Source organism: Cicer arietinum, chromosome 2, assembly GCF_000331145.2.
Source record: "Cicer arietinum cultivar CDC Frontier isolate Library 1 chromosome 2, Cicar.CDCFrontier_v2.0, whole genome shotgun sequence".
NCBI classification, from domain to species: Eukaryota; Viridiplantae; Streptophyta; class Magnoliopsida; order Fabales; family Fabaceae; genus Cicer; species Cicer arietinum.
The window spans coordinates 38,434,153-38,449,555 of record NC_021161.2 but is presented as its reverse complement, the minus strand read 5'-3'; the positions used below and the strand labels follow the sequence as shown (position 1 = coordinate 38,449,555).

The 15,403-nt window shown below is 31.9% G+C and overlaps 3 protein-coding genes across 4 annotated transcripts; 1 reads left to right on the top strand and 2 right to left on the bottom strand.

Moving 5' to 3' along the window:
• Positions 1-221: 221 nt before the first annotated feature.
• LOC101505501 (L-type lectin-domain containing receptor kinase VIII.1-like) lies at positions 222-2,702 on the top strand. The gene has a single exon (XM_004490467.4). It carries the CDS (start codon positions 317-319, stop codon positions 2,339-2,341), a length of 2,025 nt encoding a protein of 674 aa, XP_004490524.1. The 5' UTR covers positions 222-316; the 3' UTR covers positions 2,342-2,702.
• A 1,681-nt stretch (positions 2,703-4,383) lies between these two features.
• LOC101505835 (uncharacterized) lies at positions 4,384-5,249 on the bottom strand. The gene has a single exon (XM_004490468.4). The coding sequence runs from the start codon at positions 4,953-4,955 to the stop codon at positions 4,536-4,538; it is 420 nt and encodes a 139-aa protein (XP_004490525.1). The 5' UTR covers positions 4,956-5,249; the 3' UTR covers positions 4,384-4,535.
• Positions 5,250-7,459: 2,210 nt separating this feature from the next.
• Positions 7,460-10,358, bottom strand: LOC101506150 (uncharacterized). Of its 2 annotated transcripts, none has more exons than XR_003471442.2 (7): positions 10,195-10,358; positions 10,076-10,121; positions 8,591-9,501; positions 8,367-8,489; positions 8,078-8,173; positions 7,875-7,994; positions 7,460-7,757 (listed from the first exon to the last, which is right to left on the bottom strand). XR_003471442.2 is itself a non-coding variant. In XM_004490469.4 (7 exons), the coding sequence occupies exons 1-6, from the start codon at positions 10,260-10,262 to the stop codon at positions 7,911-7,913; spliced, it is 1,317 nt and encodes a 438-aa protein (XP_004490526.1). In that variant the 5' UTR covers positions 10,263-10,353; the 3' UTR covers positions 7,460-7,757; positions 7,875-7,910. The 2 variants fall into 2 exon arrangements, 1 of the variants encoding a protein (XP_004490526.1); XM_004490469.4 differs by having other exon boundaries at positions 8,378-8,489; positions 10,195-10,353.
• Between the last annotated feature and the right edge of the window lie 5,045 nt (positions 10,359-15,403).

Below are 15,403 nucleotides of genomic sequence, written 5' to 3'. Positions count from 1 at the left end.
TCTAAGTGCATGCATTTTGGTCATTTTAAGCAATTTATTGTCTAGTCAGATTATTTTGTATTATTATTTTTAACATCACTAATCAGTACAATTATTTTGTATTTTTCTTTTTAACTTCACTAATCAATAATTAATCATGTCTTAAATATAAAAAAAATATTAATCAGCAATATATTTGATCTAAAATTTGAATCAAATAAAGATAAGAGAGAGTATACATGATTCATACCTTCTCCTTATCTTTACTAAAGCATTAGCAATAGTTTATATACCACCTACTGAATTATTGAAGTTTCTCTTTATCCTCTCTAATACAATGTCTTCCATAAACTATATCTTTCTCATATTTTGCTTGTTCAATCTAGAAACACATCTAGTATCAGTTCATTCTTCATCTAGTGATGTTCCAATCAATGTAACCAAACACTTCTCCTTCCCAAACTTCATCAATAACCCCAAAATACTTCATGATGTAAAGCTTCTAGGAAGTGCAAAGTTCTCAAATGAAAAGGGTTCACTTCAAATCCCAAATGAATCACAAGACACAGGTATAAGACATCAAGCAGGTAGAGGTTTATATTCCTTCCCAATCCGTTTGTTAGATCCAACTACAAAAATACCAGCTTCTTTTCAAACCACCTTTTCATTTCAGCTTAATAATTCAACTACTGATGTAAAAAGTGACTATGGTGGTGGTAGTGGACTTGCCTTCATTATAGTACCTGATGAATTTACTGTTGGAAGACCAGGTCCTTGGCTTGCTATGCTTAATGATGCATGTGAGAATGATTATAAAGCAGTTGCAATTGAGTTTGATACTAGAATGAATCATGAATTTGGAGATCCAAATGATAACCATGTTGGCATTAATTTAGGTACTATAGTATCTGATAAAATTATCAATCTTTCTGATTTTGGTGTGTCCCTTAAAGATGGTTTTGTTCATCATGCTTGGATTAACTATGATGGTCCTCAAAAAAGAATGGAAATTTTTCTTGGACTTGCTAATCAAGAAGTTATTCCTACTAAGCCTATTTTCTCAGAAATTATGGATCTTTCTCCTTTTCTAAATGAGTATATGTTTGTAGGATTTTCAGCTTCAACAGGTAACCATACCCAAATTCATAATATACTTTCTTGGAACTTTAGTTCCACTAGCCAAGCTTTTCTTCACTACCCTTCATCTGAAACTTGTCAAGGTAAGATCTTGCTTGAGAATACTTCCACAGAAACAACAGCTACTACCAAGAAGTCTAGTAAGGACGAAACTCCGCGAAGCTTTTTGATTTTCGTGGCTGCTGTAGTATTGTCTTTGGTTGCTTTAATTTGTTTTTACTTTATCAGTAAGTATAGAAGAAGTGCTGCTAAATCAAAGAGTTCAATAGATGAAGAGATTCATAGGCCAAGGCCTCCTAACAAACCACGGCGCTTCGCTTTTTCCGAACTTTCCTCTTCGACTAGATCATTCAGTGAGATAGAGGTACTTGGAAGTGACTTAAGAGGAGTGTACTTCAGAGGAAAGCTTGGTAATGGAAACCAAGTAGCATTGAAAAGATTCTCAACTCAGTTTCTCAACACGCACGGGGCGGATAAGAAGCGTTTGTTGAAGGAAATCAAAGTCATCAGCCATGTTCGCCACCCGAATTTACTTCCTATAAAAGGCTGGTGTCAAGACAAAACCGAAATCATCGCAGTCTACGAGTTTGTCCCGAACGGTAGTCTAGATAAATGGCTATTCGGGGCTGGTGTTCTTCCGTGGACACGGAGGTTCAAAGTCATTAAAGACGTAGCCGACGGCTTGAGTTTCCTTCACAATAAACAACTAGCACATAAGAACTTGAAATGCAGTAGTGTGTTTCTTGATGTCAGCTTCCGAGCTGTATTGGGAGACTTTGGGTTCGTTCTAATGGGAGCAGAGTCGAAACAGTTTGAATTAGCAGTGTGTAATGGCGCTGATGTGTTTGAGTTTGGTATTTTTGTGTTGGAAGTGATAGGTGGAAGACCAAGAGTGGAAGAAATGGATGAAGAAAAACAAGATGAGAGGAACTTATTGGATTTTGCATGGAATTTGCATGAGACTAATGAGAAAGTGAAGCTAGTAGACAGAAGAATGGGATCATTGATCAACTTGGAGCAAGCAATTCATGTTATGGAAATTGGGTTGCTTTGTACTTTGAATGAGAACAAAGGAAGACCTTCTATGGAACAAGTTGTGGAGTTTCTTCATGACATGGAGAAGCCTATTCCTGAATTACCAAGAACTCGCCCTGTTGCTTTGTTTCCTTATAACAGTGCCAACACTGGACTTTGCAATAATTACTCCTGCAGTTTGAAGCTGTGATATGATGTTACTAGAAGGTGATTCTGTGTTGGTGGCTTGTGTGGAGAGTATATCATTCTTCTTAGGCTTGCAAGTTAGAACAATGTTTTAGATTTTAGAGTGATGTGTGATTGTCATGATATTTGATAAATATTGTATTTTATTATTCTTGGAGAGTGTAAAGATAAGGCTGTGAATATGGACTAATGCAGGAGAAAGGGTGATTATGTTTTTATTTTCAGTATGTTTTAGAATTTGTTTGGAAGATTCAAACCTCTAAGGAGGATGTTTCATTATTTAGAGTCTTCTTGTTATGTGATGTCCCAAGTAAAAATTGGTTATTAATGGTAATAAAGAAGGGGAAAGAAGTCAGTTTTATTTCCTTCTACTATTATGTTATTTATTTATTTATTTCTAAATCAGTTTGATTAAAATATTTTAGTTTTATTAAGTAGTAAGATTCGTATTATATTAAGCAAAGGTGAAGTGTTTCCATCTAGGCGATCTTTTATTTGGGGCCATTAATGTTCGTGCCCTTTAACAGATTTCTGAGAAACCAAGGGCAACAAATTTACTCACCTTTCATGTAAGATGATAAAAAGTAGATCATCTCATGTTAAAAATTCAGATAACTTTGTAATGTCTTTTCATAATTGTTTACTCTTTATCACTTAATTTTATTTTTACAAGAACATCATAATGAAAATTGAGAGAATCCTCTGTCAAGATAACATCTTCTTTAAATAATGCCTTCTTATATTCTCTTAATTGGAAATTCATTTTGAAAAGAATTTCAGGTAAAGGGCCAATGCATCTTAACAGTTGAGACATGGGACAATAATTTATCATTTGAAAACGGATAGCCCCCAAAAAAGTAACTTAATAAACTCAAAGGAGGTTTGATCAGTTTTGATAACCAAAATTATAAAAGCAAATGGCAGAGTGATCTACAAGTATGGTAGGTTGAATTGATTAAATTAAACAGTTTACAAATGAGAAATTCAGGAGCTAGCTTAGCTTTACCTCACATCTACGAGTTATAATTTAGCCGTAATATCATCACAATTACATTAAACATTATATTAAGAACACAAAAAACAATTACTTATTCAAAGTCTCTTCAACTGCAAATATACTTAATGTTCAAAATCCATTATGCCTTATAAAATTACTCAAAGTTCAATCATTCTACCAAGATGAATGTTGGTTTCCTATTCAATTCTTATCCATGTTTCTCTATGGGTAGGGATTACCAACATAAAGCATGAAATACCAAGGATGTAATAAGGATGGAAATAAACCCATTATAGAGACAAAGATCGTTCATAGTACTTAACTCACACACAAACACCCACAAGCTGTAAGAGACAAATGTTCCTTTGACAAGACCAAGGCATATTGATGGAATCAAGGTAAAAAGCTTCAAAATCTTATTAAAGTAACATAATAAGAAATACACATAGATCTTGGAGAACAATTCCCAGTATAGAGAAGAAAAACAAGTTAAATTTTATTTTATCACAAAGGAAATATGCATACAAATTAAATTCAATAACAAAATTCATTTGCTGTGGCCGTCAACAAAATAACCTATAACAAATTCGAAATTTCAACACAAATACATGTTTGCAAGACAATTCGAAGTATTGACCCTAAAGGATTATAGAAACAAGTTAGGATTATTTATTACAATGACAACATATATCATATCAATAGCCATACAAATTAAATTTGGATCACCACAATAGAAAAAGCACACAATAATACGCATTATTAATCGATTTCAACCATTGATTTGAGATCAGACCCCTAACATCACATTACACATTCTAAGCCATCATTAAATAATCTTCACCAATGTTTTGAGATGAGACAGGCAAAATCAGTAATTACATCACACAATTACTGTGTAGAATTCAAATCCATACACATTGAACTAGAAAACGAAATTCGCAATCAATAAATGACTAACAACAAATTTGGAAATTTCAATACAATAATGCAAGTAATTTCCCAAAGTAAGAAGATCCAAATGAAAACATATAAATACAATATAAGAAGAATTGCCCAAACGATCAATTAACTCTATATATAAACAAAAATCAACATCGTCAAATCCCTTTATAACACACATGAATCAAAACACCCCAATTACAAAAAAAATGAGATTAGATAAACATCAACTTCCTCATAATTACATAATTTTCCGGCGAAACTAAAAAAGACCAAACAAAACAGAAAACCCTAAAACAATGAGCCAAACAATGTGAACCAACAGAAGTGCCTGACCAGGAAAAGTTGCGGATCCTCCATTCCCAACTTCACAAAAACCCAATTTCGCAACTTTAGCGCCCGCGCACGCGGCTTCGGCGCAACCGCACCAGTACGTCACGCCGTCTGCGCCGCAAACCGGATCCGTCCGGAAGCACTTTGCAGGGCACGATGAAGCTGTTGTCCCGGAACATAGGGTTTGTTCGTCCCCGGCGGTAGCCGACGGTAACCGGAGAACGGAGGGTTCTTCGTGTTCTGCTGTTGCCGTTGTGGAGAAGATGATGCAGAGAGCGAATATAGCGAGAATAATGGAGGAAAATTTCCCTAATCGAAGATAGGTGCTTCGATCGGAGAAATTCGCCATGGTTTCTTGCCGGAGAAGCGAGCTACGAAAGCTCGCCGGCGAATCGGAATTCTCTGAGTGGAGTTTTTGGGGGATTTTGAGAGAATTATGAGAGAGAGAGAGAGAGAATCTATGTTGCCGTTGCAGAAGGAGGAAGGGTCTTTTCTTTTTCACTTTTTAATATGCGAAAATGCATTTACACCTAATGTTGGAAAAATAAACTAAATTCAAATAAATGTGAAACTTTTCTTTCTGGATAGCTTATAGAGGAAATAAAAGTCCACAATAAAATAAAATATTTATTTTGGGAAAAATAATACGCGGTGGAAACTGTGGTGGTTGAGACTTAGTTCTGTTGTGGAAGAAAATAAGTGAGAAGATGTCACCTAGTATGTATACCTTATAAATTTTCAAAATGAGAAAATGAAATAAATTTTGACACTTTCTTTATAGTAAAAAAATAAAGAGTTCTCTCTAAAAGAGAAACTGAAATTATATTAGAAGGAGCATTTTGACTAAATAACTATTTGAAAAAGAAAAAACGTTTTTAAAAGGTCATGGGTTGATTATTATTTTAAAAGGTTTTTTTTTAAGGAAATTTATTTAAAAGGTTGATTATAGGTTTTTATTAAATACTCTTAGAAAAGTATGTTTAATTTAATATGCAAGTAGTTTTTTTATATATTGGTACATTGTATAAGGATATATATTAATTTTAAGAAAAAAGCTGCTTAGTTTTCATAAGAAAATAAAATAAAAATATGCTTAGCGGTTAATCATGTGACAAGAAAGCCAGCTCAATTATGCGCGTCAATTGGAATCCAACCTCATATGATCAGATTAGTTACACGAAGAAAATAGGAATATATTGTACAAAAGAAAGAAAAAAAATATTTGTTTGCTTTTTGTTTTTTGTTTTGTTTGCTAGTTTAGTGATTCAGGTCCAGTATAATCTTAAAGTTAATATCTCTTTTTAACAATAATAAACCCATTAATCAAAATATCATCCACAAACAAGTTTCATACACTAAAATGTAAAAGCTAATCATATTGCTAAGCATTTATAACCAAAGTCCGATAAATAGTTAACAAAAGAGATATTATAAAATATAAGTTATATAATACTATGTTTTAATTTAATGGTTATTGTTCATCGTATTAAAGCTAAACTTTTAGTCTGGAAATGAGCAATTTTATTTATAATGCAAATTATACCGTTGGTAAATATTGTTATTTATGTAGCTCTTATAAAATATTTAGACACTTGGATTCGAAATTTTATTTGATTTAGAAACATTTATTCGAAAAAGGTGGAAATATTTATTAAAAAAAAGTGGTGACAATAGATTGGAAAAAAGTTTGTCAAAAAGTTTAGAGAAGTATCCAGGTCATCTGACATCCCCCTCCTCAATACATGATGAAGTATATTACAGATGAACTTGGTAAAGGTATCCATGAGTCATCTGTATGTGGTGGTATTTTCAAATATCACAATTCTGCTTTTCTTTGAGTGTTTCACAATATCTCTAGATACTCAAAATGTTTTATTTGTCGAGTTTATTGATGTCATATTGACAATTGAAATAGCTTTTGAGAAATGGTGGCACCATCTTTGATTAGAATGAAATTCAAGTTTAGTTACCGCTCATTTTCATAATTCTTAGTTTGTTCCTTTGAGACTTTAAAATAAGTAAAAAATTTGTATTTATCTTATCATTCACTGTCATTTTTTAGTCAAATTTTGTATTTTCAACCAGAATTTTGCCTAGTGAATATTATTCTTCCTTTTATATCACATGAGTTTTCTAAGAATAAGATTAATTTTCCTAATTATATATACTCTTATGTGTTTGGGTTTAATTGTTGTCCATTTACTTCACTTTTTTTTCCCTTTTTTATTGTTAATGATAATTGGTGCTATAAATTGGTGTCAATCTAGTTGGCATGGTTGAACCTAGTGATACCCTCTTTTCCATTCTTTGGCAATTGGCATAGAACTAGGAAGGAACAGTCGGAACCGGCCAATGTTAAACTAAATTATAATAATAAAACTCATTTTAACTTGCAAGACAACATGAACTAATTAACTAATACATTTTTCTTTTTTTTTATCATTTCTTTTTATAACAAATATTTTACTTTCTCATATATTTTATTTGTATTAATATTTTATCATGTATCTATGTTTATTATTTTCATTTTATGTAGTATATGTTATATATTAAAAATATTATTTAACTATAAACAGTTCAACCACATTTGAACCATAAAAACTTAAATTAGTGTCTTTGTCGTTTCAATGACCTGTTTGATTCAATGTTATTACATTATTGCAACTCAATTATACTCTTACGTAAAGTATTCCTTTTCGGTGACACATACTTTAGGGGAATTAAAGCATCTACAATGAGGTGTTTCACCTAATAAACATCATGTCAAATATACACTATGACTGTAAATTAGAAAAATATAGTTTATAGAGAAAGGTGACTATGAAAATATTTTTTCTCTTCACTTTTTATGAATTCCACACAAGAAATTATATTAAAATAAATGAATGTTATTAAAATATAATGATATAGAATTATCAATGAAACTCATCGCATAATTTCTTTTGAGGTGTTGGGTTGAAGTAAAGAAGCATTTCAGGATCTAATACACAATTTAGCTGAGTCGTGAGAGCTAGTGCAGAAGCTTTCATTCTAACTCTAAACCTCTCATGATTCATCCATCTGCTTCACCTGTCTTGACTTTTGAGTGTTGAAGTGTATGCAGGTTCGCGCCACCATTGGATATCGTCGTTGCAATGAAAATTATCTGCCCCTATTCATTAAAATTTAAATTTGTCTCTGATATTTCTTCTGTTGTAATAAAATAATAAGTAAAAAAAAGTGCAGTGAAAAATAGTTATACTATATAGCATGAAATAAGAGATGGTACCTTGATGTACAAAGACAAAGACCATTAGATGGTTGTCTAAAGTTCAAGAAAGACACTATCCATTGTCTTGAGTTTTTCCATCTCCTCCTTATTGGCAATTCCAGGATCAACATAACACAACTGAAATAGAAACAAGACAATCAAGCTGCATTTCTCAAAGGAGCAAGGCGTTCCAATTTCTTTATAATAAAAAGAAGTAAAACCTGATATTGTTGTTTCTTCAGTGTGTGCACTCCTCTTTTTATGAATCTTTGCCATCCAACTTTCTGCCTAAGTGATCTTTCTAATGCAGCTGTTTTCTGTAATGATAAGTCACAACATTTGAAATGATGTCATGCCATCATTGCTGCACAACATGCATGTTCCAGAATAGACACAGCAATAAACATACAAAAACATATAGAAGTAGGAAGCAAACACATAAACACATCCATATAATATGCAATTAGACACAGCCATTTAAAGAACAATTAATTAAGAAAAAAGACTAACACAAATATTACATGAGCAGGATCAAGAACTAGGAGATTATATTGCAGATTTCCGTTTCGTTGATGTTTCACTTGGATTCCGACTATTGTTCTTGAGTGTCCATCATGTTGAAAGTACAAGGGCCTGTGCAGAAAGCTTTCAAAACTTCAAACCCCACAAGAAAGACTATCATTTGTTGGGTTAGAACATGAAAAAGTGCACTTAAAAATAAAACCCTCACTCACGTTTTCTCGCTGAAGATAACACGCTTATATCCGAATTGAATCGAGTTTTTATTAGAAAAATAATTCCACACAAAGTCCATGAGGACTTGATGTTCTTTACTTTGTTTTGCAGCACTTTTTACCGCACATTCCCCACCACTTTCTTTATCCATAGTGACATTAAGAGAGGAACAAGGTTTTTCATCCTTGCCACAACTTGTTTGAGAAACACAACCGCGACGAGACAAATATCTATCCATCGGTCCACAGAAATTCGGTGCTTTCCTCTTCCTTCCATCACCAATTCTCACTAGCTCTTTTTCCCCTACACTTGAACCAGGGACTGATAGATAGAGCGATTCAGATTCCTTAGGACCGAAGTCCACTATCCTCACTCGGAGACCAAAAGAACGCAAAAGGGTGGCACATTCGGTAGCTCCTATCCATTTCTTAGAGCCATAGATAGCATGGTTGAATTGATGAGAGCCAGGTTCATCAAAACCTCTTTCCCAAGCAATCTCAAGCCATCTTTGGAGCGACGAAATATCAGGAACAAATCTTGAACCACCAAACATGACTTCTTTTGCTTCTGGCTTTTGTGACAATAAATGTGAGCTAAGCATTTGGATGTTACGCCAACCGCAACCCCATCCAACATCCTCAGACTCAATGCTTTGGAAATGATCAACATAACATGATAAAATGCTTCTTGAGTTTTCAGCTTCAGATTCCAAACAGTTCCTTAACAAGTTCATCAAACCTCCATCAACATTGTGAAACTCACCCTTTATCTGCAAATCAACCAAGCAGGAGATCTTTTCATTCATTTTCCACAACACATTGTCTCTACCAATCCCACCATCACCACCATACCAATTGTTACAATCTCCAAAAGCTGTATCAAAATGCAGGTTACTAACTGCTTTTTCACCCTGCATATGAAACCATACAACACAACACAAACAATAAATTGAATTTAAAATACCAAATGTTATGCCATTTTCTTCTCTTTACAAACAGAAGATGAAGAAGCCCATTTTAGAACTTAAATGTGAAAACTTAGGGTCTGTTTACTTCTGGTGTTTCATGTTTTCATTTCCACGAAAAAATAAATATTGGAGAAGCTATTATGGAAGATTTTCAAAACTCATTTTAAAAATAGATTGAATATTTCATAAAAATAAAAATGTGAAAACACTTAATATCATTCTAGCCACTCAAAATCAAAGTAAAAATTGAAAAATATTGTTAGAAAGTAAACATGTTGTTACATTTCAACAAAAAGGGGTAAATAAACAATAATAATTGGAGTCTAACTGATGAGTTGTGTGTTGTTTGGAGAAATCGATACCAAAATCAACCACAAAGCAAGACTCTTTCAAAAAGGGAGGAAAAAGATTCAATTTTTATTGAGTTTATAGTTTATTTTTGTGTTTGTTAAGTAAATTAGAAAGAGAAAAAGAAAAAGCTTGGTGGGTTTTGAATGAGGGGAAAAAAAAAGGGTACCTGAGGAGAATGAAAATCGTGATCGTCGAAGTGGGTATTGGCATGCCTACAATTGAAACAGTGTTATGAAAGTATGAAATTGTGAAACAATAAGAAGAATGGATAAATAAAAGAAATACCATTGGATTTGAGAAGATGGAAGTGATAAAAGACAAAAAGGGCAAGTGGAAGAATCATCCATTTTCATCAAAATTGAGAGAGAAAGAGAGAGAGAGACAGACGACAATGTGATGTTAAATTTAAATGGCGGAAAACTTGTTCCATTTGATTTTTTTTTTGTGGTTAAGAGGGTCCATTCAATAAAGATTGAAAGTTTTTTTTTTAGGTCTTTAATCAAGATGGTAATATAATTAAAATAAATGTTGGGATATTCAATTAGGATTTATTTTTAAGACAAATTACACTCTTCTTCTCACTTTAGATTTACTTAAAAAGCACGTAAGCACTAATCTCTTTTAATTTTATCTTAAAACGGAAAAAAAATTATTTCACCTTAACCTCGTTAATCATAATTAACAATGTCACTTCCACCAACCTATCTATTTTTTATGACTTTTAGAATCATTAATTCTTGCATCTCTCAATTAAAAAGTGTATTTTTCTCTATTTTGTCAGAAAACACATCAAGATAAAAGTACAATAATAGTTACAACAAAAACACAAATATATTTAGAATTTGCAAATTCTTGCAATCAATAGTCTTAAAATAATGAAAAGATGAAACAAGTGAGAAACTCGTAGAAAAACTAATCTCAATAAAAAAAATATACAAAATATTGCTTTTATAGGGAACTCGATTAAAAATTTGTAAGAGTATTGAGAACTTTCATCCATTAAAATAAGTTACAAGATACTCAAATCCACATAGATAACTAGTTATTTTGTGAAGATAACTAACAATTTTATTAGTATGCTTTTTAAATTGTAAGAAACATTAATGTTGTTTGATTTTTTCCTGGGTATCACGCATACTTTGTTAAAAGTGAGGAAATGAAATTCTTAGGCCATTTGTTTCTTTGAAAGAAATAGATAGACATCAAAAAATAATAATAGATAGACCTGGATAATAAATGAAAATTGAGTTTTTTAGTTTTTAATTTGATGAGAGATTCATGCTATTAAAGTTAAGAGGGAAGGTGTGCCTCTTTATCAAAGTGAATCTTAGTGACATGTTAACATAACTCAAAAGTAGCAAGTGTAATTCTGAATACTAGAATTGGAGACAAATAAAATAGGAGAATCATTTTTATGATTCAACAAAAATAGAAGAATAAAAAATACAATTAAGCCAAACTTTTATAAAAAGTCTTGTGGTATTTAAATTTGTTGAAATTTTAATTGATTATTTTCTAAAAGGATTTAATTGAATTTTGTTAGACTTTTGAGTGAAATTTTAGTAGAATTTTTTTTTTTTCCTATCACATGACATTTATATGAATTCTCGTTTCTAATTTCTTTCATCTATTATCACATCCTTCTCTCTTTCTCTCTCTCTCTCTCTCTCTCCATATAAATCATTTCTCACATCTCTTTATTTTCATCTCCTCTCCTCCCTCCATATATATTGCTCTTTTCTCCCCTACTTTCTTCTCCGAGTAAAATTATTGTTTTTTGTCTTTTCTCATTTCTACAAAAATATAGTTATAGTTTTACTTTTATGGTGCATCTAAATGATATTTTAAAGAATCATTATAAAGACAATATCGAAAAATCAAAACAATTGTTTTCACTTTTTATTAGACAAACAACCTCTTTTTTATAGACAATAAATTAATTGTGGAGTTATACTCCCTCTATCCCAAAATAATTTACAAGGTATAAATGAAATATAGAATACTACTTTTACCAAATTATCTTTGTTATGTATTGGTCATTATTAAAAAGTACAATTAGAAAAATGTTTAATTGCAGTTTTGGTCCCACTATTTTAGCTGAATCGCGAAAGTAGTCCTCCCATTTTGTTTCTCCCCAGTTTTGGTCCCTCAAACAGAATTTTGGTCCAAAATTTGATGAAAGTTCATTTTTTTAAAGCCGTATTACACCATTTATGATCATATATTTCAGATACAACTGTTGCAAATGAGATATTGAGGCATGGTGTGACTTAAATAAATGCAAAAAAATAAATGAAAATTTCATCAAGTTTTGGACCAAAATTATGTTTGAGGGACCAAAATTGGGGAGAAATAAAATGGGGGGACTACGTTTGCGATTCATCTAAAATAGGGGGACCAAAACTGTAATTAAGTCATTAGAAAAAAATGCATTGAAAATTGCAAGAGTCAATTATTTTAGGATAGTTTTTTTTTTTTTTTGCAAATGGGTTAATTATTTTGGGACAGAGGGAGTAAGTATTAATAGGACTACTAACTTTATATTAATGGGACATGGATTTTTAAATAACGTCAAGTAGAGAACGAGCCCAAGAAAAAGCAGAAGTCATTGGTTGATTTGGCTCTTAGATCCAAATACAATAAGACTTTACAAGCAGATGAAGAATCAGAGGATGATGATTCGGAGGATTAGAGTGAAGATTCATAGGGGTTATCATTCATCTCAAGGAAGATTCAGCGCATATGGCACAAGTAGAAATATTTTCTCAAAAGAGACTTCAACAAGTACTAGAATAAAGAAAAAGGTATTGACAAGAAGAAATTCACATGCTTTGAGTGTAAGGAACTTGGACACTTCAAGGAAAAATGTCCAAAACTTGAGAGACGAATTCAAAAGAAAGAATCGAAGACCAAAAAGAGGCCTGCTTACGTGAGATGATTTTGATGAATCCTTTGATGATGAAAAGCTTACAAACATGGTTTTGATGGTTGATATACAGCCTGACTTTGATTCAGTCTATAATTAAGAAATTGAGGTATTCTCTGATTTGTCTCGTAGTGAGCTTAAAACTACTTTAATGAGTTTTTAAATAAAAATTAATTTGTGTCTTCAAAACTGAAAAACTATATGAAAAACTCATAATGATTTGACTAAAAAATATAACTCTCTTGAAAAAGATTTTGAAAAACTAAAGAGAGAGAAAGCGACTTTGAATAAAAACATTTCAAAACCCTCAGAAGATAAGATTTGTAACTCAATCAAATACAAATTAGCCTTTCAAATTTTTCTTGCAAACGACATAGATAGAAGTAAACAAGCTTCAATGATCTATGGTGTTAGGAGAAACGAAAAAAGAGGAATCAGGTTTGAAGAACCAACATAAAACATTTCTTCTAAGGTTGTCTATGTGGTATGTTCTAAGAAAGGACATAACAAAGTATCTTGTCCTTATCTAAATTCACATAAATACAATAAGCCTTTAAAAACTAACAATCCAAGACCCAACCAAATTTGGGTACCTAAAGGTAAAATAATTCCTCTTGGATGTTAGTAGTAGAGTTAATAGTGGCTACTCACGACACGTGACGGGAGAAAGGTCTATGTTCCAATAATTGGTCATGGTACAATTGGTAACAATTCATTTTCTTCTATTAAAAATGTATTGTTGGTTAAAGGACAAAAACACAACTTTTGAGCATAAGTCAATGTAGTGACAATGGTTATGATATTGTCTTTAATAAAAAATCCTATAAGGAAATCCGTCAAACTGATGGGTCTATATCTTTTACTTGTCAAAGGTAAAATAATATTTACAAAATAAATATTTTTAACTTAGAAAAACAAAATGTTAAATGTCATGTGTCTGTGAACGGGGAACATTTGATTTGGCACAATAGATTAGGCCATGTCAATTTGAAATTAATCTTAAAATTAAATAAACTCAACCTTGTTAGAGGTTTGCCCAATCTCAAATACAATTCTGAGGTTTTTTTGTGAGGCTTTCCAAAAAGGAAAACAAACTAAAAACTCATTTTCTTCTAAAAACATTGTTTCTAGAACCAGACCTCTTGAGCTTTTACATATAGATATTTTTGCTCCAGTCAAAATTGCCTCTGTTAATGGCAAGAGGTATTGATTTGTCATTGTTGTCGATTATACTAGATGGACATGGGTTAAATTCCTTAGACACAAAGATGAGTTACATAAGGTCTTCACTACATTCTTTAACAAGTGCAATATAAAAAATGTAATTAAATTACACCAATTTGTAGTGATCATGGTAGTGGATTTGAAAACAATTTTTTTAAAAAACTTTTGTGAAGAGAACATGATTTTACACAACTTTTTCTCTCGTAGAACACCTTAGCAGAATAGTGTTGTAGAAAGAAAAAAAATAATCTCTTCAAGAAATGACATGCACTATGATCAATGAGACGAATGTTGTAAAATATTTCTATGCAGAAGCAGTGGATATTGCATGTTATATTCAAAACATAGTCCTTATCAGACCTATTATAAATAAGACTCCATGTAAATTGCGGAAAAGTAAAAAGTACAACATTTCTTTCCTTTGCAAATTTGGTTGTCTTTGCTATATTTTAAATACTAAGGAAAAACTTGGCAAGTTTGATTCACGATCACAAAAGTGCATCCTTTAGGGACACTCTAAAAGATCTAACGTCTACAGAGTATACAACCTAGAGACTCTGATTGCTGAAGAATCAATTCATGTTAATTTCGTTGACAAACAACTTGACTATAAAAGATTAGAGTTAGATAATGATTCTGCAGGTCCATAAAACCAAGAGGAAATAAACAACCTAGAGGAAACTCGAAAACCAGAAGAAATAGGAAAATTAGAGAAACTGAACACATCAGAGGAAATGAACAAAACAATAGAGGATAAGATTGATAAGTCTGTTAAGACAAACTCTATATTTTAAGTTTTGATGAAAATAAACAAAGGTTAATTAAGAATGTTAATTATGATTCTAAATGTTATGTTAATTTAACTTGTGTTTTTGAGTGGATTTAATTAAGAGCAGAATCAAGCAAATACAAGAAAAGACAACAACAAGATCATTCTGCATCATAATAGATAATGATCTTCAGCTTCAACAAATTATCCATCACAGCAAGTTGGTCAAATCTTTTCTATCCCTGTGATAAAAAGACTGCTCTGGAAATCATTCATATCTAATAAGTACATGGCAAGGAACAAGTACGAATAATCCAGACTCAAAAAGGTTATTTGATCACAAAGATCAAAGGACTCAAAGACAGACAAAAATCATGACGATCTGCATGTTCCAAAATTCAAATGTCAAGAAAGTTTGATCAATCTGGACATATGACAAGACAATAACAAAGGAAATCCAGAACGTTTAAAACGGGAACTCCAGAATGATTATTGAAGCTCAAGAAAGTTCAAACTGATACACCAAGAACGTTAATCATTCTCCCATTTTCTGCACATCAACAGCAGCCTTGCAT

What these genes read in the sequence shown, in the direction of transcription:
- LOC101505835 (XM_004490468.4), bottom strand. Translation starts at nt 4,955, where the DNA reads ATGGCGAATTTCTCCGATCGAAGCACCTATCTTCGATTAGGGAAATTT.
- LOC101506150 (XM_004490469.4), bottom strand. Translation starts at nt 10,262, where the DNA reads ATGAAAATGGATGATTCTTCCACTTGCCCTTTTTGTCTTTTATCACTT. An exon ending in GTTATCTTCAGCGAGAAAAC is followed by an intron (nt 8,490 to 8,590) that starts GTGAGTGAGGGT and finishes CTTTCTGCACAG; the next exon opens with GCCCTTGTACTTTCAACATG. An exon ending in TAGTTCTTGATCCTGCTCAT is followed by an intron (nt 8,174 to 8,377) that starts GTAATATTTGTG and finishes TTATCATTACAG; the next exon opens with AAAACAGCTGCATTAGAAAG.
- LOC101505501 (XM_004490467.4), top strand. Translation starts at nt 317, where the DNA reads ATGTCTTCCATAAACTATATCTTTCTCATATTTTGCTTGTTCAATCTA.